At 38.7% G+C, this 27384-nt stretch overlaps 1 protein-coding gene across 1 annotated transcript in view; it reads left to right on the forward strand.

Annotated features, from left to right (window-relative positions):
• Window positions 1-27384, forward strand: part of FAT3 (FAT atypical cadherin 3) — a 650121-nt gene that overhangs the window by 528568 nt on the left and 94169 nt on the right. The window contains 3 exon segments of the mRNA XM_041730335.1: window positions 6556-6695; window positions 20129-20404; window positions 23015-23225. Coding sequence (XP_041586269.1) covers window positions 6556-6695; window positions 20129-20404; window positions 23015-23225 — 627 coding nt within the window.

Raw genomic sequence — 27384 nt, forward strand, 5'->3', positions numbered from 1 at the left:
ATGAACCCTACTAATGCCTCTTGAGACCAACTCAAAGTCAGCGTGACCTTCTACTGTATTCCCAGCCATAGCAACCATAACACCTTTGACAAAATGAGAATTAGTGCAAGAAGAGAGGGGAAGTTTACAGATGACAACCCTCCCTGGATGGAATCCCTTTCGGCTGCTCCAAATACACAGACAGGAATCATTATCAAAAACATAGCACCAGTGTTCATGTTTTTCCATCTTCGTGTTTCTAAACACTGCACTCTTCCTAATCCTCTCAGTATTAATGCACCAATGCACAGAGTGGTTCTCTTAATGAAGACCTACAGGGTTGTCCCTCTAGTCTAGATGCTTCCATCACAGAGATTTCACCATAGATCTGGTAACATCTAGCTGAGCTTCTCCTGTAAATTGAACTGGGCCTGATGCCCAAACAGAACATGATTTTATTTCCATCCCCAAATCCAGCCAACAACGTCTTGAAACACTGACTCTATTTCACCGCAGAAGTTAAATCTTTTCCCCAGGTGCTGGGGTTGCTCTCAGGATCAAGATGATCCCCCTTCCACCCAATCCTCCTTTTGAGAATGCTCTCTAATTGAACAGTCTTTTTTTTTTTTCAGTTTGCTGACAGTCTTTCCTCTTCTCTAAAAACCTATTGTTTTCCTTATCATATTCAGATGTTTCCTTCTCACTTTCAGGATTTCTTGCTTATTTATCCTTGGCCATCCAGACTCTCCTCTCTCTTCCCTTTGGTAACTAAGCATCTTCCTTGGCCAAGCTAACTCAAAGGGAAAAGGCAGGGAACAGCACTTCCCAATGCTTAAGAAACTTGGCAGTATACTGTCGTTGAATGCTGGCATATACCATCGGCATGATTCTGAAACGAGATCTCAGGTTTAAGTTTCAGTCTTGCTTAGGTATATACTCTGTGACTCTTCCAAGGGAGTCAGGATTTGGTTCCTTTACAGACCTATGGCTTTTAGACAACCATCCAGACATTCCAGGTTATAGAGCATACAGCCTCCTGGACTTAAGCACTTACAGTTTACAGATGCCGTAACAAATGAATTCTCATTAAGTAAGCAGAAATAGTGTTTCTGCATGCTTTTTCCCCTGGGAGTATATTCTCCTCATTTCCATATTTCAGATCTACCCGATTCTTATTTAACTGCATTCCTTTTCCTCCTACAGTATAATTCACAAAATCTGTGGCAAACAAGATCTTGTTCCCAGGTCTGGACCCCCGTACCACGGATCTGCCAGTCACTTTCCTGTTCCTCCAAAGGGACCACTGTTAACAATATTATGTAGTGAGACCCTCTTCAGCTTCCAGAAACAGAAGCCCTCCTTGTAACCCAGTGAAGAAAGCTGTAATTAAAAGGAAACATAATAAAGTTCAGCTGTTCTGTGTTTAAACAGCCCAATGCACAGCATGTTCCTTCTCTGTGTTAAAAGGGAAAGAAAATGAAGACAACAAAAATAGCCCATAATCCTTTGTGGCTTTATCACATATCATCACACTTCTCAGGAGACTGTGATTCAACCCAGCAGCTCCTTGATTTACATTCTTTTTAATGTGCGCAATCTGGTTCACAGTTCATTCCCCATATCTTTATCCCAATGGCAAATATTTGTATTGTAAAGACCACCATTATTACACACTTCAAACAATCCCTCGTCACCCACAGTTTGATGGCGGATGCTGCCACCCACTTTTCTAGCTTTTTGCCTGTTGCTTAGGGTAAGAAAATACAGGTTTTCCTGTATATAGTAAGCACTTAAAATATCTTTGTTTTCCTTGAAAACAATTCTCTGATGGCACAAGCTAGCCCACAGGTCCAACTCTAGCCGAAATACCCCTCTGTGGTGCAGGTATATAAAGATCACCTTGGCTCATAGTTTGACATAGGTTCCTACAGTCTTTGGATTCAGGGCTGCTTCTGTCACATAAACTTAAACCTGTCCTTGAACCTTGTCCCCAAGTGGAGCCATCCCTTAGAGTTGGATCAAATGGGCAAGGGAAACTCTTTGATAGCAGTAGCAGAGGCCTGTTCTCTGACTACAGATTGAGTCTTTTCTAATCAAGTGGCCATGTTTCTTTATTCAAAAACTCTTACCTACCCCTCCTGAGAGAAGCCATGTCTGTGTAACATTTCTGACACACCTGTTTATCCATTAGAGTGGCATTTGCTCAAAGACATTCCGTTGACCTCAAATTCTTCATTTCTCCTCTTTTGTACTCTGTTCCTAATTTGATCCCAAAAAACCCTCCCTTTTCTCCATAGCAACAATACAGGCCATAGGAACACATCTGAAGAGGTTTTAAGGAATAATTAAAGGCCTAAACAACACTTTGAATATCAATTGTTTTAAGAAAATGAATTTTAAGCCAGATTCTAGAAGGGATTTTCCTTCCTATCACTGTTTCCTGACCTCTACCCAGCATCTCCTGCCTTCCATGTAAATAACCTTTTCAGCCCCATACTGTGCTTGCTTCATTCCAAGACAGAAAATTATTCATGATCAAACCATGATTGGTGTTTAGCATTTTTCCTTAAGTTCGATGTACATGCTGAACTTGAATGAACAGCTTGTGAACGACTCCCTTAATTCATTGAGATTCAACCGCTTAGTGTTTTGGAAGCCTCTCACATAACACATCCCCCTTGGTGACTACTAGATTTTGATTGGTGTTTTCACAATTACACACAGAATGGAAAAGAATCATATGCTAGGGGAGGGGCCTGCAAGCTTCTCTAAAGGGGAAGTGGTGTGCTACTCACCACTGGATCTCATTATGGAGAGATGGTGATCCTTTGTGCCCTTCTTTAAAGAAAGAGTTGACCAGATCTTGATCTAGTGCCCTGCTGCCCAGCTTATTCAAGCAGTAGCTGCTGGCTTCAAGTATTTTCACTCTTGTCCCATATTTGAAGCTTTCTAGGACGTTCTGACTTGTTATGTTTAACTTTAGAATCCACTAGAAAAAAAAAAAAAAAGAATCCACTAGAAATCCAGCGTTCCTCTTCTGCTCTGTTTACTCTATCACACCCGTCTTGACCAAAAATGGTCACAGAACAATGTCCCCGACATGAACTATCTGTTATGTGGGCTGTTCACAACCTCGCTTTTAACCATCTCTGCCGCACACCCCTGCAGCAACGCTCAGGCTGTGACTTTTCTAATTTCCCACTTTGTTGAAACTCAGACCGGCTCGGCAGTGTCCTCCCCTGTCCCCACCTTTTGTTTAGCCTAACGCTGCTGCACTAGCACACTCCGGCTTTGCATGTTGTGTTACTGGCTCTGAGGAAGCACAGCTTATTTAAATGGAATGCTGCTAGTGAAAATGGACTCCTTCCATTTGATAGTCTCACCCCAGATGAATTGGTCATGGTTTCCTATGAAATGAAATCACCTTTCAGGCTAAAAGGGAGCCTGAGAAATGAGCCCTGGGGGAGAGATATGGAGTCGTTTATGAAATGGGATGCCTAAGTGGTAGGTTATTAAATTGTGTGAGGGTTGATGGTGAACTGCTGGTCTAGATTCCATGTCCCTTGTCAGAAATTCATTTTAAAACTGAGGGAAGATTTTGGGAAACTTGTTTCACATGAAATCTTGGTTTAACTAGGAGCACATGCCCTGGAAGTGACTCTCAGAGACTGCTCGCCATATTGATGGACTGAGAGACTCTTCACAGGCTCTGTCTCTCAAGCTCCCCTCGATCTGCTTTCCATTTGCCTATCTCCCTACCCCTTTAGAGGTTTCTAGTCCAGAGTATTGGAAACAGTAATGGTGGATGAGGGAGATACACACACACATACACACACACACACACACACACACACACACACAGAGGCAGGAAAAGAGAGAGCTATAAAATATTACAGCCATAAAAGTAGCCAAAAATGTTTTTTCATAGGAAAAGTGACTAATAAGGGCACCTCAGTGGCCCAGTTGGTTAAGCTTCTGCCTTTGGCTCAAGTCAAGATCCAGCTTCCTGCTCAGTGGGGAGCCTGCTTGTCTCTCTCCCTTGCCCCCCCCCGCCACTTGTGCATTTTCTCTCTAAAATAAATAAATAAAATCCTTAAAAAAAGAAAAATGATTAATAAGAAAGCACAATCTATATGCCGTTTGTAAAACATGTAAATTTTATGCCATTGAGCCCATGAAATGATTATGTATTTCAGCACAGAGCCCTGAGGAAAAACTCGGGCAGTGAGGGAGACCACATAGGATTTCCCCATTTAAACAGGAACTGAAACTGGAAATCTTGGCTTGCATGTTCTCTAAATTTCATTTTCATTCATCTTTAAATGGGAGCAAACCAAAGTTTCATAATTTGCATAATTTCCATTTTTCCTTGACCTACAAATCTCCACCTTCAGAAATAATTGACATTGAAAGATGACCTTTTGCTATATCCTAACCCTGCCCCCATCCTCCCAAAATAATGTGTTCTCATATTTAAGAAAGTAGCAATCTGGTTAGGAAAAGATTCTAAAAAATGATTTTAAGTGTGATTTAAAATATGAAGTAATACCCACCCAAGCAGCACAGGTAATGGCATTTTACTCCTCCCTTGCACACAGGTCTGACATATTTTATGTCCTTCCTTTGAAACTTTCCATGGTGGGGCAGCTGGGTAGCTCAGTGGTTGAGCATCTGCCTTTGGTTCAGGTCATGATCCTGAGATCCTGGGATCAAGTCCCACATAAGGCTCCCTGCAGGGAGCCTGCTTCTCCCTCTGCCTGTGTCTCTGCCTCTCTCTCTGTGTCTCTCGTGAATAAATAAATAATACCTTTTTTAAAAAAAGAGACTTTCCATGGCAAAATTTCTTTTCAGAATGTACCAGTTGATAGCAAATGATTTTTCTTTGCTCATTAGGCTGGTGATTCAAGATGCTTGAATCAGCCTTATGTTTTATATCATGTGGTTATCAACAGGAAGCACTCTCTTTGAAAGAGACCTATGACATGGGGCTTGCTTCCCTGTTAAGCCTGATTTCTTCCCCTTTCTCCTTCTGCTGCTCCTCAAAAGAGTTTTTTTGGACTTCACATTAACTGCTCCTTAGTAAATCAATTAAAGGTATTAATTGGAAGATGAATCTCTTTTTAGATGAGATTTCTGAAAAATATATCATCTACAAGTAATTCTGTGGTCCCCCGTATCTCCATAACTTTAATTAAATGTCAAGGGCAATTATGTTCTCGCTAGCAATTAAATAATCTTAACTGTATATGACAGCTGCAAGCAATAAGTATTTGAAATATATATGACCAGGTTTTTGGTTTGTAAACCATATGATTTATTTTTTGTCACTGTACATCAAATTCTACTAGTTCAGGTAAAATTCTCTTTTCCCTTAATTCATTCACTAATGTGTAATTGTAATATTGTAGAAATTGTAAATAGTATTGCTCACTGATCAGCAAAATGAAATGCAAAGTAAGTTGAATGTAAGAGAAGCCAAGATGTCTTTTCTAAAATATGAAATTAAATAAGTACATTGGCCCATGTGCTGTAGCTAAATAAAATTACTATCCAAGAACAGAATTAATTGACATCATGGATTTTCAGACTAAAACAAATAGAGCTTGTGAACATGTACTGATACTTAATTAAAATCAGTCCAGCACTTGTACCATTATCTTTTCTCTCTCTTAAAAAAAAAATTTCATTTTAGGAAAGATCATAAACCACATTTTAGTTCACAAAGATGGAAACAGCTACAGTAATTTCAAAACGCCCCGTATTGGCTTAGTACATTATTCACAGATTGTAGGCTATACTTGGTCTGATGGAAGGGGGAGGAAAGTTTTCTAAACTTTCATACTGATTGCTTTATGAGTTGATGTCACATAAACTGATGTATTCTTCTACTTTCTTCCTGATTTCATTTTGTAAATCTGCCATAAACTTGCTACCTTTTGGGCAAAAAAATAATTCACACTGTCAAGATGGCAAAAAAAAGTTTTTGTCTGTAAATATCCCAACTGCAGATACAGAATTTTTTATATGAAACTCAATTTTTTTTTTTTGCTTTTTCTGATTTTCTAGTATTTATACTTTTATTTCTGACATCTATGGGAGGGAATCTGAACTTTACCAACCAAATGTTTACCATCAATCCTAGAATAGATTTAAGAGTGTCTACACATTTTTGTTATTAATCGGGCTGTTTGTTTACTTAGAATTGAATCTATGTTAGAAAAGCAGAAAAGTCTACAAATTCTTAGCAGAAAAACCATAAGGGATTGGAGGACATATTTAGCTTTCTAAATATTTTAGTGGGTCAGTTTATACTTTACTTCTCTAACATTAGTACTGAGGATTTTCTTTGCAATACATTATTTTCTGTGACATTTGTAAGGCATTGTAGAGGCTGTGTTTGGAAATATAAATTAAGTTGGAAATAAAGAGGTCCCATTTAAGATGTACAAAATTGAGCCATAGGGATACCTGTCAAAAATATTTCTATATAAGAGCTCTCTTTAAAGCTATATGCTTCAATAGATGTAATAACTTCTCAGATATGCTAATTGCATGTTGTTTTTGTGAAACCATCAGGGGGGAATTTTGACAGCTCTTTTGACGCAGAGAAAGGTGTTGGGACCATTGTCATTGCAAAACCTTTGGATGCAGAACAGAGATCCATCTATAACATGAGTGTGGAAGTCACTGATGGGACAAATGTTGCTGTGACTCAGGTAAGAGGTCAAATTACTAAATGGTGAGAATGCCCAATATTCTGCTAATCAGTGGCTCAAGTGATCAAAGAATGTATTGGAACTAGTAAATGATGTTTATGGATTCCTCCTTTAAAAAAAAGAAAAAAAAACATTTAAGAGAACAACCTAGAAAAAGAATTCTGTCAATGGTGTTGTATCACTTAGCTGTGACTATTCATGCATGGAAGACTGATACGTGTTTGCTTCTTGATCAGTTGCTGTAGATTTATCTTTCTGACAACAAAGTCAACTTTCCTTGAATTTACAAAGGAGAGGACGTGTATATTGTCTGGGTCAATGCACCAATGTATTCTTTACCTTTCATTTGTCAGTCTGAGAGTTAGAGTTAGAGGCACCTAAGAGTCTAAATTCATTTAACAAAGTAAGATGAGTGATATGTCCAAGGTCACACAGGCTTCAGTAAGAACAAAGACTGATTTAGGTGCCCTGGCTCCCATCTTGAACACTAGCCTCTATGCCAATGGTCCTTCATCCTGGCTGCACAGTAGAATTCCCCTGGTTGTGGGCCCCAGGGTGTCAAAACCACTGAACCCTCAGCCCCATCCACAGAGATCCTATATGATTCTAACAAGCAGCCAAGGGTGAGGACCATTGCTTGGACTCTCTTGAGTGTTGATGAAAGGGCATTGAGAGCAAGGAGGGGGAAGAAATCTCTAGATGAGACTAACACAGTGTTAGATATCAATGGTGGGGCAGATTTACTCTAAATATAAGAAGATTTTTTTTAGTTTTCTATTTTAGCACCAGAGGCCATAGGCTAGTTACTGGAGAGGACTGGCACACACGCATGTCCCATCCCCCTTCCATTCTCCCTGCGTCTCTCTCCTGTTCTCATGACCCCAGAAGCCATCACTAATCAATCAAGGTTCTTTGTCCTGCTCAGCCCAAATGTGCCCTGAGATGACTTAACACAGTGTTTCGGAAGCAAAGACAAAATTGTTGCCAACCCTAAAGTTAGCAAATGTTGATTTGAAAGGTGATGTAAGCTCTTGTAACTATGTAGTTTTCAAAAGGAGGAAGATTGTTTCATGTGGTACCTCTTAGTTTGAAACGGTTTCAAAAATACAGTAAGACTTTCTCCTTTGAGGCTGTTCATAATCATAAAATGGTGAAATTTTAAAGAAACATTAGCGTTTGTTTCTACTTTACTTCTTACCTTGATTTACTTTACCTTTTTCTTTTCATTCAAATACACTGAAACCCAGAACATGACGTGCATGAGACAAAGCAGCCAGATGTGATGAGTCCTGATCCTTCAACCCATGTCTTTTCCTAGGATAACTATACAGCCCTAATTACCCGACAGAGTCCCATTTACACCTGTTGCACTGGTGTAACTATTAATAGTTATCCCATTCACTCTTAACATTGCCCCAGTTGGGACAATAAGTTATATAGACTCCCTACTTAAGTCTGTACTGCTTCAGAGGATATTCAAGACTAAATACAGAGTCCTGGAAAGGACACCATGGTTGAGATCCAATGGGACTCACACAATCTAAAAGCAAGCCCCAAAGACTAATATAAAGCAACCCACTTGCAAGATTGCTAAGTCTTTATTGCTCATTCTACTCTTGGAATTGGCCATTTCTTAGTATAGCCAACCTCAACATTTTAGCACCGTTTAAAAACACAAGACAAATTTGAGTAAAATACAAATAAAGCATGGAACCATACTCATTTCCATACCTTTCTCCAGGATTTTATAACAGTTGGATTAAATGGTGATTCAGTGTGCCCAGAATGTTATAAGATACAAAATAAATGTGTTTAGGATGAGTGAACAAATAGTAGGTAGTTTGTAGTCAGCAGGGCCTTCATGGCAGGTAGGCTGGATCTTCAAAGCACACAACTGATTCATATTAACTGAAAAAAAAAAATAAAGTCCATGAAACTCTTCTTTTAGAGTTTCATTAGGACCAGATGAGAAGCCATTTCACAGCATGTATTCCACAAGTATTTCTTGGTTTCATACCATGAGATAAGAGCTATGGTAGATGCCTAGGGTCACAGTGAGTCAGTTTTAAAACCAGATGACTGATGTGCACACTTTTAAAAAAAAGTTAACTTGGAAGCGTATATTATAAGACAATGGACACATTGTTCAAGTCCTACTTTGGCTGATTTTAGTTCAGATGAATGCACCTTAGACTTTTCTCCAGAACCTATGGGAAGAGTTAGAGAATTGGGGTGAAGTTGGAGGTTTCCTTTGGCAAGGCCAAGCTAAATAGGTTAATGAAAGGTAGCAGGAGATTTTCTTGTCTAAAACTGCCAAGTCACTCTGTGTCTCCACAAGTGCTTCTCAAGAAGTGAGAATTAACTATTTCCAAAGTCTAAACTTGTGTGTCACCATTACTACCACCAGGAAAACTCCGTCCTTAAGTCTGTGTTTGGGCCTGAATACTACCCTTGCCCCCAGCCTCTGCTCACATTTGCCACAGCTACTCTGACAATAAAGACAGAAGCAGCTCTCTCAATTAGTCAAAGCATTCAGTATCAAGAACATTTTTACAAAAAGATGTTTTGGTAAAAAAAGAGAGAGAGAGAGAAAGCATTCTAGATTTCTCTTAGAAATCACTAAAGCATGCTCTACCCCATAACCCTAGGCAACTTAATGATTCCACCATCAAAGAGATACCCTTCGCCATATAACTAAATAAATGTTTTGTAGCCCAAAAACACCTGTTCAGTTTTCCTTTGGGAACTTTTCTCTACTTTGTTCCTTTGGAATCATAAAACATCTATGACAAGGGCTTCAAATCAGCCAGAAACAACATGTTGAATTTTACTTCACAAATGTCAAATAAATCAGAGCCTCAGGGATCTCTGTGTATACATGAAAACCCTTCCTTCATCTTCATTTTTATTCTGTTGTCCCAACTTGTAGGATTCTTGTGCCTCAGAGCTACAATATCTGGTGGCAAATAAACATCCTTTTCCTTACAGAGATTCCCTAGCGTGAGTACAGAATATAAAAAGGTTCTGTGGATTTCAAGTTCTAAAGATTCCAATGTACTAAATGAACACTTAAGCAGATGACTTTCTCCAGCTAAAGTGGGAAGAGATGCACCAAAAGGGGATTTCAGAGATTTCAAATGTGAGATGATTTGAAACATCATTGCTAGGTCAGGTATGGAGGAGGTGATGTGGCAAGAAATGCAGGTAGCCTTTAGGTATTGAAAGGGCTTCCAGTTGTCAGCCTGCAAGGAAACAGAGACCTCAAGCCTCCAAACTCGAGGAACTAAATTTGGTTAACAACCTGAATGAGCCTGGAGCTGACTCCAGAACTTCTAGAAAGGAACACATCCCCGTGGACCCCTTGACTTTGATTTCATGAGACTCTTAACTCAAGTGAGCCACACTCTACCCAAACTTCTGACTTACAGGAGTTAACAGGAGATAACAACGGGTGTTGTTTTAAACCAAGTTTGTGGTAATTTGTTATGTTAGAAATAGGAAACTGTTGTCATCTTCATTTTGCAGAAAAGGAAATTGAGGCAAAACAAGATTACGTAGCTTGAGTAGATCAGGTTTCAGATGTAGGTATCTGGATTCCAGAGGCTGCTCTCTTAACCACTGCACCGTGCCACCTCTCAAAAGCAAGGACAAATCTTTGTTACCTATTCTAAGGCAGGAAGAGAAACTCACTTGGCTCTACTACTTATGAGTGGGGGACACTTTTTAAGATTGCTTCCTGGGGGACACAGTGCCACCTATGGTTGTTAGAATGTCTCATAGCCAGCCATACATGCAGAGGAGAGAGCAAAATACCCCATCCCCTCATTGCCTCTGCTCAGCCTGATGAGTTTATGGGCCACAGGGACACACTTTACCAAGGATGAGAAATTAAAAGGTTTAACAACTTTCCCCATGTATCTATCAAACCTATATGAGCTATTGTGTCTTCGTAGCAAGTGTAAGTAAATTTAGAGCATGGCTCTTCCAAAGGATCAATGGATGGAAAGATATAATAATACATAATGCCTGATATTTGCATAGTGAGACTTAACCAAGCTTCTTTCTTAAGTTTCATTCATTCCCAGCAACTTACTGGGAATAGTTAAATCAAATATTATCATTATACTCATTTTTCTGGTGAGAAACCAGCACACAGATTAATTGGGTGACCACCCTAGGTGTACATAGGTAAAGAGGTCCAAACCCACTTTTTTCTTCTCAAAATCAGCTATATCTCAGAAAGTTTCCCTTACACATCTGTATATACAAAATATATGATTCATTAGGGGAAGCATTTGCTCTAAGGGAAGGAGCACTGACCTTGAATCAGGTGACCCAAGTTTAAGTCAGCACTTAACCAGTTGCAGGTGGCTCTGTCTCTGTGAGACTCAATTTCTTCTATGTAATGGGGATAATACCTTCCATACTTCATGGGTTATAAGAATAAAATAAGGTTGTTTTTTTTTTACTTTTTAAAACATTTTATTTATTTATTTGAGAGAGAGAGAGCACAAGCAATGGGAGGGGCAGAGGAAGTGGGAGAAGCAGACTCCTCACTGAGCAGGGAGCCCAGGGTGGGGCTCCATCCCAGGACCCTGGGATCATGACCTGAGCCAAAGGCAGACACTTAACCAAATGAGCCACCCAGGCACCCCTAAAATAAGATCTTTTGAGATATCTTGAGTTGTGTGATGTGCTGGACACATGCAGCTTTTATTATTAGTCTCATCCTCAAATTAAATTGGAATAATAAACCTGATAACTATAAAATATTGTATGTGCATCTTTCATAGTTATTCATGAAAGAGAGCAGAGATATTCATGCCCAAATAATAATCTAAAAATTACATTGGTTTGATTCAGGGACTTGTGACATGTACTTTGGTGATTTTAATATGCTTTTCTTATTCAAGTCTTGCTTTGATTTATAAATATAGGAAAATCAGCTTGTGTTTGTATGCTCCACAGCCAAACCTTAGATTAAAAATCTTTCAGATAAACTCCAAATTTCTTCAGCCCCACAAAAGCAGTTAATTGAGTTAATTAGCCGCAGAGGTTTTCTGCCAAAGAGTGTGTTTTCAAGGGGGCTGTGAGGTCTGGGACCAGCATTCCTCAGGGTAGCCTTGCTCTCCACAGCCTTGAGGATTCCATTCTTCTTTTGTCTCTAAGCAATGCGTTGGGAGTTCCTTGCTGGTCTCCTTCCTCAAAATGCAGACTTTATCTTGAGGATTTAGACTTTTTCTTATCCTTTCTCTCCATCTTGCTCCTGCTTAAAAGCAGGTGAAGGTGGAATGAATTACTTTTGCCGAAGCTGCTCCATGATTCCCTGGATGCAGGAACTCCCAAGAGATACTTCCTTTGTCTTCTTTAGCATCATCTCCCTCTTAGTAGGTGAAAAAGGAAGTAGCCACAAGCTTCCTTGTACATTTACGTTAGGAAAAGGCTAGAAGTAGTACAATTCTATAGAGATCAAATAAGGCAGAAAGCCAACTCTAAGGTGAAACTTTCTAGTAAAAAAAATAATGACAATAAAACTTCACTGAATGTCATAGATTTTTATCTAACAACTTACAAGTAAATCAGTTTTTGAAAATGAATTCCAATTTTAAAGGTAGCAGGGAACTTTCTATTTAGAATGATCCTATGATTAAGGTTCCCGGAATGAGAATGGTCATATCAATTATCTCTTGTGTCAGTTAGGATTTCTGTATAGCAAGACATATAATATTTGCACGCATAACTGTTCATATACATGTTAGGTGTGTTTATAATAAATGTGTATATAATTTAAGTACACATGGAAATGGTAGAATGGAATGAGTGTAGAGTTAGGCTCTATATGAACTAATTTAAATCTGGCCTTGTCATTGGAACTTTGGGCACCGCCCCCACCGCCCTTAACTTCTCATATTCTCATTTTTCCCATTGATACCCTGGAGACCATAAAGCTTAAGAAATGAATATGATGTGGATTTATAAATTGTTAAATAAACAAACCAACATGATTTTTCTACTTATATATTCAAAAACAAAATTTGTAAGCTTAGAGAGAATACAGGGGGCATTACCATTGAAATCATGTAGAATGTTTTAAGTATTGGTTTCGAGATGCCAACAGAGGCAGAACACAGTTTCAGTAATTTAGGATTTAATTGGTTCTAATAAAAGACAGAGGCCTTACTCTATAACTCGCCCCATGGACAGTTCATTCCATGAGCCTTTGTAAAGCCAAGCTTGGCATCTACCCATACTTAGCTTAGATGAGCCTCCAAAACCCAAAGTGTTTGTGGTGGGCAGCATTGAATCCAGCTCTGAAGAGACTTCCTACATTCAGGTTTCCTCCTGCTTTGATTCCATTGTACTTCTTTGGGCCTTTCAATTACCATTTTGAGCACAACATCTTTGAGAGTTACTTTGCTTTGTTTGTTAGTTCAGGAGCTCACAAATGGCCCCAACTGTGGGAAATAAAAAAGCAAATGAGGAAAAGGAAGTCTTTTACAGAGAAACACTTGTTCTGACTGTAGATTAGGCTCAAGACAAAGCAAGCAGAAAGAGGCAAGCTTTTCAGGAGCACATCAACTTTGAAACTTCCCGAAGGTCAGGGCAGCCTTGCTGGCTGCAAAGGCTTTTTTTATCTCGTTAATATAGCTGCTTCTGTGAACACAAATATTTTAGCATCTTGACTAAGTTAACTTGAACTTTTTAAAGGAAAGAATTGGCAATCAAAGAATCTAGCACGACCTTCCAAATACAATGAAGATGAAAAACAATACCTAAAACTCACAGGCACACTTCTGAGCCCTCCCTTTTTTTTTTTTTTTTTTTTTTTTTTTTTTTTTTTTTTTACCATAAACTCCAGCCAAATCTTGTTTCCATGTGAGACTCACTCTTTGGGCTCACTCACTCTTCCTAGCACAGAGGTCATAACACTACCCTTTTCTCTTCCTCTGAAAAGCACCTGTGCAACCAAAGTGAGTGACAGTGCAGCTATTTATAAGAAGAGCCATGGTCTGACCACATTTATTTTTAAAACTAAATAATTTTTTAGAATGCAGTCAAATGCCTGCATATTATGTAATGGAGAATTGGTAAAAGCTTTCTCAGTTAGTGATAAGACAAGGAGGGCACCATCTTCACTACTATTTAACATTGTGCTAGAAGTATTAGCCAATGCAAATAGATAAAGCAATTTGCATTATAAAATTTATAAAGAAAAAGGTAAAACAAATGTAATTCCTCAACATGCACTCCCTGGAGTTTGCACATTCTGGATATGAGTTTGGGTGCCTTTCTTTTCTTTTCTTTTTTTTTTTTTTTTTTTTTTTTTTTTTTTTTTTTTTTTTTTAGTGCGAGAGAGTGCTTGCATGGCAGCAGAGGGGCAGAGAGAGACTCTCAAGCAGGTTCCATGCCCAGCTTGGAGCCAGACAGAGAGCTGAATCCCACGACCAGCCAAAATCAAGAGTCGGACACTTAACCGACTGAGCTTCACAGGCACCCTCAGGTGTTTTTAATAATTAATATGGTCCCCAAATTCAAAAAAACTCACAAAAATAAAAACTTTTTTTAAGTGCTATAAAAATATAAAGAAATACATAATCATTGATTTAGTTGCTGCTACTACTACTACTATGTTTAATAGTTTTCTTGTCATTTTTGTTATTGTTAAATTATACTATTAATATTATGATGGTCATCACCTTCTTTATAATCATCATTTTACCTGGATCATGGCTGAAGAGAATAAAATATGTGGTATCACCTCTGTTTACACTTTGTCTATCAAAATACTAAATATTGGGATCCCTGAGTGGCGCAGCGGTTTGGCGCCTGCCTTTAGCCCAGGGCGCGATCCTGGAGACCCAGGATCGAATCCCACATCGGGCTCCCGGTGCATGGAGCCTGCTTCTCCCTCTGCCTGTGTCTCTGCCTCTCTCTCTCTCTGTGACTATCATAAATAAATAAAAATTTAAAAAAAAAATTAAAAAAAAAAAATACTAAATATTTAACTATGACATTTATCGAGTGCCTGCAAAGTGTCCAGCCCTGGGCTAGATGCTGGCTATACATTGATGATCTCTGAAATTTATCTGTAATCCCAAAACCAATCTTCTCAGACCCTTGTGGTCATTTCTGGACATGCACAGAGCAGCAAAATATTTTCCCTGCTGCTATTTAACAAGATGACACTCTGCCTTCTTGTCTCATGCTATATACAAGTGTCCTTTTTGCAATCCATTTAGTGCTAGGTTTTTTGCATTTTTGTGTTCTTTGTTGGTAATCTCACTGTTTGAAAGACCCTAAAATGAAGTACTGAAGTGCAATCTCATGTTCCCAAGTGCAAGAAGGACATGATGTGCCTTACAGAGAAAATATGTGTATTCAATGAGCTTCATTCAGGCATGACTTACAAGTACTGTTGGCTGGAGATTTTCTCCCTCTCCCTCTGCCCCTCCCATTGCTCTCTCTCTCTGTCAAATAAATAAATAAATCTTTAAAAAAAAAAAAAAACCTATTTGAGGAAAACTAAAAAATCCCTGAAAAATGAAACTGTAGATCTAAACAAATGAAAAAAAGACAAAGTATATCCTTGGATAGGAAGACTCCATCACAAAGGATCAGTTCTCCTATGGTTGACCTATACTTTTATCATAATGCAATTTAAATTGCTATCAATTTTTTGTCAGGTACTATAGCAGTTGATTATAAAGTTCATTTTGAAGAACAACAAGCAAGCATAGCCTGGAAAACCCTTAAAAAGAACAAAGAAAAGGCCTGACTTTTCTACAAAGACATGTTGTAAAGCTTTTGTAATTAAAATATTTTTATGTTGGCATATGAAAAGACGAACCAATGGAATACAATAGAAAAATCTAGAAATAAACTATTTGCATATGGAAACTTAGCATACAATAAAAGTGGCCTCTCGAATCACTGGGGAATATATTGTCTTATAAAAAGTAGTATTAAAATAAATAGAAAGCCACGTGGAAAAAATAAAACTGGATCCATTCCTCACATAATATAGGAAACATTCCAAATGGAGTAGAGATATAAATGTAAGAAAAGGAAACATATAAATGCTATTTTTAAAAAAATTGAGTGAATGTATTCACCTATAACCTGGAAGTGTAGAAAATGTTCTAAACTCTGACTTCGGGTCCAGAAACAATACCAGAAAAGATTGATGTATTCAATTCCATGAAAATAAAAATAAAAGCTTTTGCATGGCAAAAAAAAAAAAAAAAAAAAAAAAAAAAAAAACCCTCACCATAGCAAAATAGTTAAATGACAAAATTGAAAACATATTTGCAATTTTATCACCATGCTTCCAAAAATAAAGAAGGAAAAGGCCATCTAATCCATAAAAGAATGAGCTGATATAAATAATTTTCACAGAAAAAGAAATGCAAATGACTCTTAAACATATGAAAAGATGCTCATCCTTACTCATAATAAGAGAAAGGCAAATTACAAGTACACTGAAATTTTTTATCTATCAGATTGGCAAAAAATACAAAAGTTTGAGTGCATACTCTGTTGGCAAAGCTGTGAGAGACAGTCATTCTTATATATTGCTATAGGAATACAAATTAATAAAACTTTTGGGAAGAAGAATATGGAAATCACTAACAAAACTATATAAGCACTTATCCTTTGATCCAGAACTCACAATTCTAGGGACCTAAATATATGGTAGCAAAAATATAAAAAGATGAGCACGAGGTTCATCTTTGCACATTCTTTCTAAAAGTGAAAATTAGAAACATCTTACATGAACATCAAGAGAGGAATGGTTGAATTAACTGTAATCCATCTACCCGTTGGAAGAGTATCTCTATACTGTTGTGGATTGGTCTTCAGAATATGATAATGCAGAGTTTCTCAACAAGTGACACTATTGACATTTTGGGTCAGATAGTTCTTTGTCATGAGAGACAATCCTGTGCATTGTAGAATGTTTAACAGCATCCTTGCCCCCTACCCATTAGATTCCAAGAATACCCTAACTCACAGCTGTGACAATGAATAGTATCTCCAGATATTGCTAAATATCCCCTTAGGATATTTATCCCCTCATCCTCAACTGAGAATCATTGATATGCTGTTAAGTGACATGGCATATCAGGGGGCAGGGGAAAATGTATACAGTATGTTTATATTAACAAAAGAGATGGGGGATGCCAGGGTGGCTCAGCAGCTAAGCATCTTCCTTCAGCTCAGGACGGGATCAAGTCCCACATCGGGCTCCCTGCATGGAGCCTGCTTCTCCCTCTGCCTGTGTATGTGTCTCTGCCTTTCTCTCTCTGTGTCTCTAATGAATAAATAAATAAAATATTTTTTAAAAAGAGATGGATAAAATATAACATTAATCTTTAAAAAAATCGTTACCTGGGGGCACCTGGGTGGCACAGCTGGTTAAGCACTGAACTCCTGGTTTTGGCTGAGGTCATGATCTCAGGGTCATGAGATGGAGCCCAGTATTAGGCTCCACACTCAGTGCAGAGTCTGCTTGAGATTCTCTCTCCCTCTGCCCCTGACCTCTCACCCTTTCTCTCATACTTTTTTTGTAAACTTGAAAATGGTACTTTTATATATAATGTAAAACAAAATTAAATATTAAAACAAGTTTAAAATTTGTAAGTAGGGACACCTTGGTGCCTCAGCAGTTGAGCATCTGTCTTTGGCTCAGGGCGTGATCCCAGGGTCCCAGGATTGAGTCCCACAGCGGGCTCTCTGCATAGAGTCTGCTTCTCCCTCTGCCTATGTCTCTGCCTCTCCCTGTGTCTCTCATGAATAAATAAATAAAATCTTTTAAAAGTAAAAATTAATTAATTAATTAAATAAAATTTGTAAGTAAAGAGAAGCAAATGAACTTATATATCTACATACAAAACTCTAATGTAACTTTACATATACTGGAGCAGCCCAGGGTGGCTCAGCGGTTTAGCACCACCTTCAGCCCAGGGTGTGATCCTGGAGATCTGGGATCGAGTCCCATGTTGAGCTCCCTGCATGGAGCCTGCTTCTCCCTCTGCCTGTGTCTCTGCCTCTCTCTCTCCTCTCTGTATATTCTCATGAATAAATAAAAAAATCTTTTTAAAAAAAGCTTTAAATATAGTTATGAGACTGAATATCCCTAGTGGGATAAATCTCAAGGACTGAAAGAACTAAAAGTAATATTAAATTGCTTTTGGATGATCAGAGTTGTGATATAATTATAATACCAATATTATATTGTAATTCTGAGACTTGTGTGCATGTATTTCATATAAAACAGTGAATAATTGTGATGATGTCATTGAGCATGAGAAATTTCAGCATGGGGTTTCAGCATGGGATACAGGTATAAAAAGATTGAGATTAAGTAAAGACCATGATGCCCTAATTTTGAATTCGAAGTGTCAGTATGAACTCAGAAATGATTACTAAGAACAAAAAAACCTTTGCTGACTCTGTCCACTGAAAAAAAAATAAACACAATAGCAAATCCAATAGCAATGACCATTCCTAGCACCATTTCTAACATAAAAAGAAATCAATGCTTTTTGGACAGAGAAATAGATAATACAAGACTGGGTCAGAAAATGTACAAGGTGACCCTGGAAAAAATCACCAGTAGTAATTATTAGAAAGCAAAGAAGCTATCAAAGACTACTAGGATTATGTCAAAAGATCACAAAAGCCAACTTGAAGAGACTCCCACTGGCCAAGGAAGGGCCATTTGTGCATCAGTAGGTATAGTAACTACAATGGACAGAAACATATCAGCTGTGATGAAATTCATGATCTCATACTGATGCTTGGAAAAAAAAAAATACTCCATTGGTCACTTTAGGAGGAGCTGAAGAACCAACTCATTATTTTGAAATGGTAAACAAAAGGAAAGAATTAAGTATTTATGATGACTTTAGTAAAGTCATAAGAATAAATTGTCTTCCAGAGTAACCAAAAATTAGAGAGAAGTTTCTTTTAGGACTTTTCTAGCTAACAAATGAGGCTAACAAATCAGAATTAAAACGTTACCATTTTTACATTTTTAATGAATAAATGTTATCTATGTAATGATCATCAGTGGTTGCTAATACTACATAACAAGAGTGAGAACTAGATATTATCTATATCCAGATGGAAATATACTGTCTCATCCATTAGAATTTTTTTTTTCTGGTTAAAAAAAAAAAAGAGGAAGAAAGAAGGAAATTTAATGTGAATCTTATCAAGTCTCCTAGTTCAAACTACCAGTTTATAAAAAATACAGGGAACAGAGCAACATGGAGAACAAAACCGAGGGGAAGCAACAAGCAAAATTCTGGCTGTGGCACCTAAAGAGAAAATGGTAACAGTTTGTTTACCACCACCAGCTACAAAATAAAAATTGCAAGGAAATAAAAGGAGACAGAAGGAAAACCTGTGAATTAAAAGGATGTAACAACATCCTTTAATAATTAAAGGATATAACAACAAAATGTAATGTTTGGACCTTATTTGCCTGTCGTGATTTTTTAAAATGTTTCTTTTTATAATACATAGCATGCTAAAAAATTACAGAAATATGAACACCCTGAATATTTAATATTAAGGAATTATTGTTTTCTTTGTTTGGGTGCAATAATGGTAGCGTGTGTTTATTGTAAGAGTCCCTGTCTTTTAGAGATACATACTGAAATTATGGGATTTGCTTCAAAGTAAAATGGGTGTGGGCAGATGGGGGTGAATGACTACATATATAAAACAAGATTAGCTATAAATTGATCACCATCAAAGCTGAATTCTGAATATGTGAGGGTTCATTAAACTATGACTGAGTTATTTGGTTACTATTATTTATTTATAATCTGCCCAAATTTTTGTATAAGAAAATGCCTTATAAAACAACTTGAGAACCTCATATTTTAGCCATCACCAGTACCATGTTCTTCACTAGACACCTCCCATCTGAAGGAGAGCCACTGTGTGGGGACCCTGCAGTTGAGCTCTGATTGCTCTGAAGATGTCACCTCTATATTCCTGCCTCCCCTTCCTCTGCCTTTTTGTTACTCTTCCCATCCCGTCACTGCTTCCATGTTGCATCCACTCTAAGGAGCTCATAACTGAACTTAAGATAATAGAAACTTAACAAACTAAGGTCACCTTGTGATCTCTTACATTGCGCCTCAAATAGTCCTGTGGAATTATCACCCCCAGGGGGCTGTCTCAGCTGTTCAATTAATGGTGAGAATATTGATTAGCTCATAGTTTATGTTCCTGCTAATGTGAACTACTGGTTTATTGTCAGCTTCTAATTATAGTGTTTTCATTTGAGATCTTCCTACATATTGAGATAGCTTCTAGAAGCTGGGCTCCAAGGACGTGGAGGGAGGAGGGGGGGGGCCTCTTTATTAGCAATGAGTGAATTGGCATTAGTCATCACTCTTGTCTTCTTTTAACTATAGGTATTTATCAAAGTGCTGGATAATAATGATAATGGCCCAGAATTCTCTCAGCTGAATTACGATGTCACAATCTCTGAGGACGTGCTTCCAGATACAGAGATATTGCAGATAGAAGCCACAGATAGAGACGAGAAGCACAAGCTGACCTACACTGTCCACAGTAGCATTGACTCTGTCAGCATGAGGAAATTCCGGATCGACCCCAGCACTGGCGTGCTCTACACCGCAGAGAGGCTGGACCATGAGGCCCAGGACAAGCACATCCTCAACATCATGGTAGGACCAGACTGCTAATTTGCTCTCCTAACACAGTCAGTGACCATTCAAGACACATTTCTTGGTCTTCAGAAGTATAGGGTACTTAAATTTTGTAAGTAGTAGTAAATATGGTCTTCTCACAGCAGGATCGCCTTTGTTTCTGCCTTTTTTATTTCAACGAGGAAAATTGCTATTGTTCCTCAGTGACCCGATATTTTTGCTAAACTGAAATAGTAGGTGAATTCTGCAGACAGTGCCTGCTGACAGGCTGACTTGTGAGGGAAGGAACAAGTCATGTTTTGGTAAATCTTCCAAGTGATGATATTGGTTCACATCCAGAAGATTCTGTAGAAAAGTTGAAAAGAAGTTCCTTGAGAAGTTAATTGCAAGGGTGATCATTTACTCAACCTATGCAGTGCTCAACCCTTGGAAGCATTTAGGGAACTTATTTATTACTTATGGCACTGGCACTGGACCTAGTAGTAAATACTGCCATGCAAAACAGATCACCGAAGCCTGTAGAGAGTGTTAGTTCAGTCCAAACTTGGGTTTGTGGGACCTCCAAATTATGTGGAAGTTGCTTTAATTTTAAAGTGGAATTTTCCTAGTTCACATAATTGGGAAGTAGGGATTAATAAGAAACACCCTTGATTAGTTTATGGCCTAAAACCCATCACTTTGAGCACCCAAGAACCCTGTGAGCAATTGCACAGCCACTGCTCAACAACCCCCCAACTTCCTTAAGACACAGACTAAATCTTGTGTACTGATTGCCTTTAAAACACAGTAAGATGCTACAAGTTTCCTTGCAGCTGAAAGTGATGTTCCACTAAGTGCTATTTTTCCTTCTTCTCTAGTTCAAAAACCCTCCTGGGTAAAGAGCAAGGTTGGGTGGCTCAATGATTGAGTGTCTGCCTTTGGCTCAGGATGTGACCCTGGGGTCCTGGGATGAGTCCCGCATCAGGGTCCCTACAGGGAGCCTGCTTCTCTCCTGCCTATGTCTCTGCCTCTCTCTGTGTCTCTCATGGATAAATAAATAAAATCTTAAAAAAAAAAAAAAAAAGAGGAAGCTCCAGTGCCATGCTCCCATACCCTTGGCAGTTTCCAGCTGAGACTCCCTGGGTGGGAAGAGGAGGGGGACCCTTAGAAACCATCAGATCCACCCTCATTGATTTAAGATACTTCTTCAGCACCTACTGTGTATCAAGCACCATTCTGGGTGCTGAGTATACAAAAGAGACAAAGCACCCATACTGAACAGACCTAGTCTCAATAATCCCAAAATACAGAGTTCTGCTTGGTCCCTGGGTGTGGCAGGCCAGTCTACAGGCAGGAAAAGTGAGCACATTCACTGTATTGCTTTTGCATGAGTTTTATTTAGGGGCAGAAACCTTATGCCAATGACTAACTCCATTCTCACTATTCAAGTCATTTCTGTTCATTCTTAAAAGACTCAAAATTCAGTTTGGTCACCTTGTATCATTTATCATTTCTGTAATTGATTATTTAGAGCAAACATGTCCTTTATGCTGCCTTTCACCAAGCTAAGCCATTTTAGTAATTTTGCTCATTCCTTCTAGGTTCTATTTCTGAAAAGCTCTTTCCCTTTGATGGCTTTCCTCAGTCTATTTTCTCATTTCTCCACATCTCTCTGAAGTTACGAAGTCCGAAATTGAACAAACTCAAAGCACACATTTGATTAGCACTACATAAAATTATAGCAAAAATCATGTGGTGAGGGCTAAAGAATTGATTACAAGCTTCTGGCATGTGCAAACCAGGGGAAACTTGAAAGCAGTCAGGCAAGTTTGCTTGGTGAAGTCACAAGAAGGGGTCTGGCATTTTAGAAACTAAGATTTGGCATCTTCCCCTTAAAAAGGGCTCTCTCCCAGTCCTAGGCCTTTGCCTTTGGTGGCTCTCCTTGCCTGCAACATGTGGCCCACACCACCCTTTTACCAATTCTACTTACTTTTGTTAGCTCTTCCAAGAAGCTGAGTGCCAGGTTAGCTGCTTCTTACCACTCACTCCTGTTTTGGCACTCACCACCAGGCCTTCTCCTAATTTGCTTGTTTCTCTATCCCATACTCACCTGTTGGCATCTGGAGGGCAAGGACCAAATCTGAATCAGTACTTGCACCTGCAGAGTGAAGCATGGACTTGACAAATAATAGGATGGCTGTAAATGTTTACTGAATGAATGAATAGAAAGCAATGCCTGCTTTGCATTTATCCGTTCTTTCACTAAATGTTTTAGTTTCCCCTTCAGAAGAGCGTCTATCCACCACCGCATTAGCAGCTATGTACACAAATGAGGGGGTAGTGGCTGTGGGCAGTGGTGCAGAGGAAAGTGCTGTGTTCATGATGCTCAGGCAGGCAGCTCCACGAACGCAGACCGAGCACATACCATACATAGGCTGGTCATAATGCTGAGCAATAAAATGGACATGGCCCTGACTCTCAATTTGTTCACAATTAGTGCCCTCACTCGATAGTAACCTCGTTTACTGAGTACCTACCACATGCCTGGGACTGCATCAAGCACTTTGTGTGAGTTACCTCATTTTCTATTTGCCACAAACATAGCCATGTGAGTTCCTTGCAACTTAAGATCTTGTATTTTGCCTGAAGGTCAGAGATCAGGAGTTTCCTTATCGAAGAAACTTGGCCCGAGTCATTGTGAATGTGGAAGATGCTAATGATCACAGTCCTTATTTTACCAACCCACTGTATGAAGCATCTGTGTTTGAATCGGCTGCTCTGGGATCAGCTGTTCTGCAAGTGACGGCTCTGGACAAAGACAAAGGGGAAAATGCAGAACTCATATATACCATAGAAGCAGGTGAGAGCTGTTGTGCAGATTGCAACCTAATGCATGGCATTTGACCCTCAGTAGTGTTTATCACCATGTGAAATTCACATAGCTACTACTGGAACGTCTCCAAAAGAATTGTTTGGCCAAGCAACTGCCCTGTTTGTGTGATGATATTATACAACATGCTTGGCATTCTGGTAATATGTTTTCCATCACTGACCACGAGGAAGGAGTTCCCTTTTATTCTGCTGTTCTCGGAATTTTCTGGAATGGAGGAGAGAGAAGAAATGTGTGGTAAACTCAGGGGCTTTTACCGATGGGTCAACAAGCCATGGCCTCCCAATAAAATAATCAAAGTCTCTCATCTCTTGAGGGCTCACAGGCTGTTCCATGAATTGAATCCTACATGTCTTTGTTTATTTGTTAGTGGGTGAGCGTGGGCTTCAACAATGTCTATATCCCACAGTTAGCACAAATTCTCTTCACTGGAGGTGATTCAGAGTAGCCGAGTGGGTGGTAGATATGGAACTGCCTACTTCACCAGACACATGAATATATACAGGCTCACATTTTGTTAAATGTGAGATTTTTTAAATCGATTTTGACATCTCTAAGGCAAGACCATACTTCACTGATGGTTGAAAGATGGACAGGAAGAAAACATTTACAACAGAAAAGATGAATGTCCAAGCAAGGGATAGGACTGTGAACCTCAAAATTACAAATAGCCCTTATCTGCTATATTTTCCCTTTACATATTCTGTCTCTTTTTGAATATTCAAGCCACATATTTCCAAAATGTTCTGCAACATTATATCTGTCATGCATAATGCCAAATGCTGTCTCCTTTTATGCCAGCTCTGGAAAGGCTTCTTTCCCATGATTTAAATGTGTAGCATTTTTGTGAGTGGTTGAATTAAAATATGAATGCTAGAATGCCAGTTTTGAACTAAAAAATATTAGGAAAAGAAAAGCCAGCAGTCTTCTTTTTTTAAAAAGCCACTGCAATGAATGATCTAAAACTATTCCTGTATTAAGCACCTACACTTTATAGGAGTCAAATCTAAGCTCTATACAAAAACAGTAAGATAAAGAAGTGAAACACACTAGTTCATAGCAGCCAGGCGCACCAAGCAACTTCACCTGTTTCTTTTCTAGATATTTATGGAATTTTCTTCTGATCTAAAGCCTGACCGGTACTTTTAAAATTCTATTTTGCATCTGTTGTTTTACCACAGGACATTTTAAGTATTTAATTATATAATCCTTGTTCTTCCAGTTCCACAAATAATGTAGGAAACTTCTTTTTAAAAACACAGATATTTAAATAACGTCACAGAAAGTGTCACCTGATCCAACAACTCTTTAGACTCTTTCTACAGTATTTTTCCTAATCTGATATATATTTTTCTTTCCCAGTATTTATCCATGCACCTACATTGTTTCATATCACTGTGACTGTGATCATGTAGGTAGGGAGTTTTATTTCTGTTTTTTTTTTTTATTTAACATTTTCTAAGCATTGTCTATGTTGTCTACTTGCTTTTTGCATTTGTCATTAAGGCTACTACTTACACTCTCCTAGAAAGGCAGATAACTTCTAAACCAATTTGGAGGTTCCAAGGGGTAACACGAGAGCCATTTCCCATCCTGCTGATAAGACCACTTTCCTTATCTTTCAACAGGCACACACTATAGCCCAGTGCTATGGGTAGACAAGGGATTCCATCATTCCTTTAACCACTGACTCAAAATAGAGAGAAAATTTATTTTCTTAAAATATCTTTTATATAGAAAACTTGAATTTCCAGAAACCCATAGGAACGCTTGGTATCTCAAAAAAAACAATCTTTGATTGTATGTATAAGAAGCTATTGAGGATTTCAGTGTGTGTGCAGTAAGTCACAAGTGGTCATGGGGCTCCTTCATGGACAGACAGACTTCTGCTAGACCAGGACTGCTCCTGGCCAAGCTAGTTCCTTTCCAGATCCTGGTAGGAGAGAGGAAAGACCCAGATGCTGCAACATTTTGAAGCAAATGACAGGTGTCTGTATAAAGTGTACATTTTATGCAGGTTCTCTTACAAACCGCAGATTTTCTCTGCTTACTAGTGGACTATAAAATTCCTATCCCCTGCCTGGCTTCTGAAGTAACTACTGAACCTTTTATTTGGGCCCAAAGAACTGAGACAGATTTTGAGTGCTTCAGGTCTTATACTTGGTTCAAGTTTCTGTTTGGTGCAACAGCACCTCATGAGTGGCTCTGAAACACAAGAGATGAGGACTAAGAATTGAGTTATGATGGGGGCATATTGGATCCCCAGATGCATATAGAGACCCAAAAGTCTTTTTTAAAATCTATTTCTCCTCTCAATCATTTAATACATACTGTTGAACACCTTCTTTGTGCCAGAACTGTGCTTTGTGCTAGATAAGTAATGATACATAAGATAAGCACAGCTTTTGCTCAGTTGCCAAAAGTCTACAAGAAGCTGTAGATTCCAAGGAAACAAGCAGACATTAGTTTCCGAGGATTCAAGTTTAGCAGGAGAGAATAAGCAGGAAGTGGATTCTAAGAAAATGGGCAGGTGGTATGTTGAAGAAGGAAAGAAGCAGAGAGCCCACTTTGACCTCCTATACAAGCACAGCACCCCAGAGTCATGTGACAGCAGGTGAGTGGCTGTGGGACAGCAGGGTTATGAAGTTCTACTCAAGACCAGAAGATGGCTCCCCTTCATCTTTGCCATGTATAATCTTGCTGGGCATGAAGGAATGTGCTGGGCTTACAGCAAGGGAGGACTTGGCCAGAGACTCCACAGCAGGACTCCACAGCAAGGAACACAGAGGAACATTATTGTGTTGCATTAATCATTTGGGGTTGTATTATGTCTACAATCTACATTTTCCTCCTCGGAGATACTGATGTAAAATGATTCCTGCCTCCTCGCAAGGGTCTATGACTCAAATGTAGGCCTCAAGCTCAATTCCATTATTTATTGAACATTTGCAAGCTTGCTCATGAGATCATTGAACTTCATGTTGTCCTCACAAAGGGCTCATGTTCAGGTAGCAAGGGAAAAAAACCATGCCAACACCAAAGATGACATTGTTAAGTACTCACATTTGGGGGCTGGAATCAAATTCTTTACTTCTTTATTATCTTAATTCTTGGGGCACCTGGGTGGCTCAGTCGATTAAGCAGCCAACTCTTGATTTCAGCTCAGATCATGATTTCAGGGTCCTGGGATCAAGCGCCACATTGAGTTCTACATTCAGCAAGAACTCTGCTTCAGGAGTCTCTCTCTCTCCCTCTCCCTCTGCCCCTCCCCCCTGATCACACTCTCACTCTCTAAAATAAATTAATAAATATTTAAATAAGTTAATAAAATAAGTTAATTGTTTAAAAATAAGCGGATTTTATAGGAACATATTCTCAGGCACAGAAAAGTTTATTGAATAAGTATGTAGTAAGAAGTATGTATACAGCTGTATTTGCTGCATATTTCAGGAAACACATGTAAATGCCTGTCAGTGCAGGAGCTTGTCTTAACAATGACATTTAAACTGTCTCTATGTCTGACATACTGCAGTACTTCAAACAGAAAGAAAAATGCAGAGATAACTGAATGACCAAGATTTTTAATTTTGTTTTTGAAGAATCTAGACACACAAGCATGTGTGTTCTTTGAGGAGTATCAAAAAAACCTGATGAGAGAAGCAAAAAGCTAGTTTAACTAGGTGAAGGACTCTGCTTCACACTGTCCACTACTTTTCAGCCACATTCTTTACATTCCTCAAGTCTTGTGTTCCCCATTCTTTACTCCTCCCTTATGCTTATCCTCAGCAATCTCAGGTTTCACACCACTGCATGTTTCAGAGGCTAGGCTCTCAACTCCTGGGTTTTTGCTGTTCGCAGCCCTTCCCATTCCAGATACATCAAAGTAGGGTGCCAGTTCCTTTATTTCAAAAGGGTGATATGTCAGGTTTTTGGTTTAAAGTCTGGTTCAGATAGTCAGCAATTCACTACTTCACCAGGAAACTCTGAATGGAATGGTTACAGATTGGAATTACTGCCTTATAATTTTTATTCTAGTTTTATGTCTAGTTTTGTATGTATGTGTCTCTTTTGGGGTGTGAGGGAGTGAACAACACAAAGTTGATCAGAAAATGTCCTCACAACTTACGGT

The sequence above is a fragment of the Vulpes lagopus genome, chromosome 15 (assembly GCF_018345385.1).
Source record: "Vulpes lagopus strain Blue_001 chromosome 15, ASM1834538v1, whole genome shotgun sequence".
NCBI lineage: Eukaryota > Metazoa > Chordata > Mammalia > Carnivora > Canidae > Vulpes > Vulpes lagopus.